The sequence below is a fragment of the Cygnus atratus genome, chromosome 13 (genome assembly GCF_013377495.2).
Source record: "Cygnus atratus isolate AKBS03 ecotype Queensland, Australia chromosome 13, CAtr_DNAZoo_HiC_assembly, whole genome shotgun sequence".
Classification (NCBI taxonomy): domain Eukaryota; kingdom Metazoa; phylum Chordata; class Aves; order Anseriformes; family Anatidae; genus Cygnus; species Cygnus atratus.
Genome location: NC_066374.1, coordinates 13,936,510 through 13,942,509, shown reverse-complemented (window position 1 = coordinate 13,942,509; position 6,000 = coordinate 13,936,510). Strand labels below are relative to the sequence as shown.

Below are 6,000 nucleotides of genomic sequence, written 5' to 3'. Positions count from 1 at the left end.
TCCTAGGATGAAGAACAATGAGATGCGTGTTTCAGACTGCTAAAAGAAGGGAAAGGGAATTTGCTCTAGTATAGAAAGCAAAGATTTGCAAATCAAAAATGCTTTGGAGAGAAAGTAAGCGCACAGCTGAAGCACAGCAATTTCAGAAGCCTAGCAATTTCAGAAGCCTCTGGCCATCCTAGAGACATGGACTCAAGTAGCATAGCAGTCCTGCTTGCAGAGACAATTTCCAGCCATATAAGAAAAATAGTGCATGGAAGTCATAGCCAAGCTACTTATAAGCAATATAAATTGGACAGCTATCAATGGGTTAAGCTAATGTGATCTGTGTTCAAATAGCGAAGGCCTAATTAACAAAAAAGGAAACAAGTCAGGTGGAGTTGTGCAGTTTTATTTGAACAAAAACCAGTGTCGATATTTTTAATAAAGTCTGCGTTACACTAAGAGCATGTACAGTTGTAAGAAGATATCTAGTTGTACAGAAGGTGTAGGATAATATGTACAATCATAGTTAAGTTAAAAATTCACATTTTACATAGATTTACTTGACAGTCCTGTGCTTTGATGGTATATAATTGGAAACCAAAAAACGTTACAAAAAAACAATACAAGAAATTTCAGCTGGAGGACTGGTATAATGCACTCATTTCTCAAATAAACTAGTTCACAGGGGTTTTATTTCTTCTAAATCAAATTTTGGATACAAGTTTTAGAATGATTAGAATTAACATGTTCAATGAGCATACTGATGTAAACATTTTTTTTCCCAATGGTGCCATTTCCTTCCATTAAAAAAAAAAGTATTTTAAGCTGTAGTCTGCTGTTCAGCTTTTACAAATTAGAATTACACAGTGCGTTTCTCAATACATGGTAAAAAAATATCAAACAGCAAGGGAGATATGTTCAGAAGACACTTTGAAGCTTTTCAGTCCACTTTCACAACACTGTAAATCTTACTTACAAACCAGAAGCAGGCAAAAAATCCAATAGTTCCTAAAATGAGAAAGTGAAAATGCTTAGTTTAATCCTCCAGACTGTGCTGAGAGAAAAATTTAACAAGTATATCCCAGCAGGACAAAATATAACATTGTAATCCAGTTAACTATCCAAAATAACAACACTTGTTAAATTTAACAACACACGCTCATCCCCAGGCTAAGTTATTTATTTAGATCAAAGATGACTTTTAGGACCAGACTACTTAATGGACATTTAATGTACTGAAGGTGGTGCTGCTATCACCACTAGCGGGCACACAAGCACCATTTAAGAAAATGATTTTTATATACAAGCACAGTCAACATTTACCTAAATCATTCCATTTTTGTTTGTTTTTGTTTTGATTTTTTTTTAAGGACTACAGTATCTCATGGTCATCTATGACTTATGCTAGAAAACATGACCTTCAGAAAAGTCACCTGGCCTGGTTTTCTGTTCATTGTGCTCTACTGACACTCAAGAGCAATGATCTAACTCTATATCCCGTTACTTCCTTTTGCTAAAACAATGCTCTGAGCACTACAGCAGTTAGGAGCAAGAATCAAACAAAACTAGCAGTAGCAAGCTCAAACCAAAATGAACAATTTTTATGTAAAGTATATTCAAGCTGTGGATTTGCTTGCCACAGGTCACTATGGATCCTAAAAACACAGAGTGTTTCAGTCAACTGAACAAATTAATGAACAAAGAAATCCAAAGGCTATTAATTACACAGACACCATTTCAAGTGCTAAAAAAACCCTTGAGCCACAGGTGATGGAAGGCTGGGAAAAAGTGCCACTAACATGCTTGCTCTGTTCTCACACCCCTGACTTGGAGTACTGCTGTTAAGGTTCTTGGGTATAACCTTCCTCGAGTTCTTACCAATCCATTTCTTTAGCCATCAAACCCAACAGAAGCAGGAAAAAAAATAAAAAAAATAACCTTCTGCAAGCACTTTGTACTTTGGTAACTCAAGCCATAGGACTTGACATGTGCCCCAGATTAAGATGACGAAGAGATATGACAACACTGAATGAGATTGGCTATACCAGTTTTCTGTTTTTAACCTGAAGAACAAGACTGTGTTTTTCATCCCACAGGAACTATTAAGGGACAACTGCAAAGACATTGTCCAGCACATTTATTTATGAATTCCTTTAAAAACTTACTACACAAGGAGACATTGACTCCCATACAGTTAAGTCTTAAGCTACTTTGGGAAGTGACACATTGTTTCTCATGCTTTTACCTATGTGTAAATTGCTATGCAGATACTAATCTTTATCAGTAAAAAAAAAAAAGTCTCAGTTTCATCTGAACTCGCTCTCAAAGACACAACTACACACCATCCCTGTGACAACCCTTATTAGCTACACTACCGTCACTTTCAAGATGATGCATTCAGCTCCACCAATTTTACATTCCTCATTTTCTATTTCTACAGCCCACGTTTAACATCAGCTCCAACCCTTTTCATTATTTCACTGAGACTGGTGTACTAACTAGTAGGTTCATTATTAGGTATTTGTCTCTTCTGCATTCATTACACTTTCTCTCTTTCAGATTGCATCTATGCATTTGATAAGTGAGGAATCTGTCTTTGGATGCTTATTATCTATATGCCCATTCTTGTGTCCTTCGTGCTACCACGTATATTTGCAGTTAAAGGCTTTTTGACAGCCTACTATTATGTGCCACAGATTACCCTTTCCCTCTGAGTTTGCAGTTATCATCCTCTGAAACAGTAGGAGACAGCAGATTTACTGCTCTTCATAGGAGATCAGACACTAACCACAGAAGGAATTTAATTCCTTTGTAGGCCTGACATCGCGAAGTCTTTGCAGTTTATGGTCAATTCTCGTTCCTTCCTACTGTGTGCAATACTCCAATATCAGCATTGTTACTCTAAGTCTTACTCTCATGTTTTCTTTTCCTAATAATGGTTGTCAGCATCTGCTTTCTAGTTGTTTTTATAATATAGCCCACTTTGAGCCTTCTATGGCTTTGAAAGCAATGTTTCTTCCAAATGTTTAACAGATGACATACCTTAAAATCTATCTGCTGTTCTACAACAGAATTGTAATATCATAAGAAAATGGTAGAACTTTAACACAGGAATGAGATTTACCAGTTTTCTGAACATGTCATAACTTAATATGGGAACATACTCTAAATGCACAGCATTTTCCTCCAATCCTTGTCGTTCTGAATTTTTATGATACACCAGCTTTCTAAAAAACATAGCTTCATTTATAGCAGAATCAGCAGACTTCACACTGCGAACAACCATTTCATCTATAAACAGATTTTCACAGGTTTCAGTAACACTGATTTTCAGCTTCCCTCTTAAAAAGGCCTGTTTAGCTAATCAAAGACCAAGTTCCCCCCACTTTATTTTTTTTTTTAAACTTTATCAGAAATTTTGCCAATGTATTGGAATTAGAGTAAGTCAGTGTTTTGTAACACAAGCAGTAAGTGGTAATGTTTGTCAGACACCGGATTTGAAGCATGAACTTACAAGCTCAAGAGAGAAAGGCTAGACTCATCACCTAAAATACAGCCTTATGTACTCATTACCTTCTTTGTCAGCAGAGTTTCCTTCTGTTATTACTTCCACAGTGCTTTAGTCCCACATCTATAATTAGGGCTTACCAGGACAGTAATTTCTTCTTCCCCACGGACACAAATGTATCCTACAAATTTCAGGTGTGGATAGCTCTACAGACCAGAAAGGTCAGTGCATGGGTGTGCTGATATTACACCATCAGTATTAATGGACAGAAACTGACATAAGTTAAGAAACATTATTTATAAGGTTTTCTTGTATAGCTACCTTACCTACAGCATTGCTTATGTTAGTGCAATGAAAAGCTTATTATTTATTTTATTTTTTTTTTTAAAGAATGTAAGCAGTACAGTGTCTGGTTCCACTGACATTCAGGTTTTTTCCCCCCACCTCAGACCTATAGGTGCCGATGATTCCCTGAACCTCTAAAGAGGTCCACAAATTTTGTCAGAAGGTTTCCAATTTTCTATAGAGCAGTAAATATCCAAATTAGAAAGGGATATTCAAATGAGTAATGACTGGGGAAAAACAACTCTGACCTAGTTTGGTTTGTTAAAAAAAATTCTAGCCAGAATGTTTCCTACATTTTAGACCATTTCACAAATCTGCCATTTGTTACAAATTTTAGCACTTTATACAAAAGCTTCAACATACTGGACCTTTAGGACAGTGATGACTCGGGTAGCAGGTTCTCAGATTCCTCTTTTGCTTTAACTAAAGTTAATTTTAATACAGATAAGCATACAACCAGTTCCCTACACCTGTCGCTCTACCCAGTAAAGTTGTCATTACTGGTTGCACTACTTACAGTACAACTTTGCCATCCAAACTAGCATGGCTCGAAGTGTATTTTCTTGAAAAGCACTCAGCTCTTCAATCTCGAGCATTTTTCTAAGCACATCCTGTTCCTAAATAAAAATCATCCCTCTCAAATTTTCAAATTATGCTTCTCTGATTAGAATACCAGGACTACCTAGATAAGCTGTAATCACCCAAGCATCTTGCTTACATATGTTTCTTTCAAACACATTCAAACTGAAATCAAAGTCTTGAGGCACTATCAACAAAGAGCATACCTCTTCAGCTTGCCGCTTCACTGACACACATCAATGAACGCAACAAAACAGAAAACAGATACATAAAGACATAAAGCCTTTTTTCCCTTAGAGCTGTGAAATTCTAGCAGTAAGTACTTTCAAAAACAAAACAAAAAAAAACGCCAGTAGTTCAAAGAAGTAACCTCTAAAGTTATTCTACGATTGGTCTAAACTCCTTTCCATTGTAAGGTTTTCACAGCTTTAATATGCAAATCTATTAAATGTCACAGCACAAAGATACCAAGCCTGACACCAATTCCTCCACTGAGCCTGTAAAATCTATTTGTTTTAATTCAACATGATCAATTAATTTTGTGGGTAATGTCTACCTTAACCAATCACAAGTACTCAGCAGCTTCAGTTATATGAAAAAGCATTTGAACAACATACATTTAAGAACTCACTTTCGCAGAATAAGCCTTTATTTTTCCCCAAGTTGGTGACCTTCATATCTTAAGATCCTGCCTCTCTAAATAACCCCTGCTAGTCTAGGAGGCTGATACCATCCTAGTGCACTGCAGCCCACTGCACGTGACTCTTCTTCCTAGGGAGGCACAGCTAAAAGATCATTTTCGTGCGAGATATTTAAAATTCAAGTACCTAGTTGTGAAGATGTCTTGAGTAGTTTCTCCATCCAGGAAGCAAAATACGTCCAATGCACCTGTTTATACTTACTAGGGAGACACTGACATCTCAGTTGTTTCTTTGAGTTTTTGGCCTCCAGTTCCTATAGTGTTGAATACTCTGGCCTGTAATATACACTCTCTCTCAGCAACAGTTTTCTTATATGAGAAAGAAGATCAAAAGCTAGCATCTAACTGGTTAAAGGAAGGTTATTAGTAAACTAGTTTAGATTCAACATTAAAAACAAGGATTATTCCACAGAATAATGCCGAACTACATTAAGCAGACTTTTCTGCTCTATTCATCTCTTCTAGCTTTATTGTTTAATGAAGAAAAAAGAATTCAAAGCACGAACAATTTGTAAGAAAGCAAATAGAAAAGCACTCTGCACTTGGCTGATACTTCTTATGTACCTTAAAAGCTCTCTGTATCATACTGGTTTCAATCATTGCACAGTGGTGGGTGCTTCAGAATCTCAGATTCTAAACACAATCTACCCAGAAGATCAAAACTCAATTTTGAAAATGGCATTAACCCACAAGTGAAAATGATGTTCAAAAATAGAGGTCACTAAAGCAACATGCTTTGACTACGATCAGCATTTTTCGTCTCCTAGCATAAAATGCATGTAATGATGTAGCTATCCACATTTAACCATACTTATTCCTTCTTGAAAGATTAGCTGCACATTGAAATACAATTGTCTTGTTTGGGTGTGCACGCTTATTCTTC

The 6,000-nt window shown here is 36.4% G+C and overlaps 1 protein-coding gene across 1 annotated transcript in view; it reads right to left on the bottom strand.

Annotated features, from left to right (window-relative positions):
• Positions 1–375: 375 nt before the first annotated feature.
• Positions 376–6,000, bottom strand: part of LOC118245499 (transmembrane 9 superfamily member 2-like) — a 32,064-nt gene continuing 26,439 nt past the window's right edge. Inside the window, exon 17 of the mRNA XM_035541739.2 lies at positions 376–993. Coding sequence (XP_035397632.1) covers positions 926–993 — 68 coding nt within the window. The 3' untranslated portion in view covers positions 376–925. The remainder of the gene's footprint in view (positions 994–6,000) is intronic.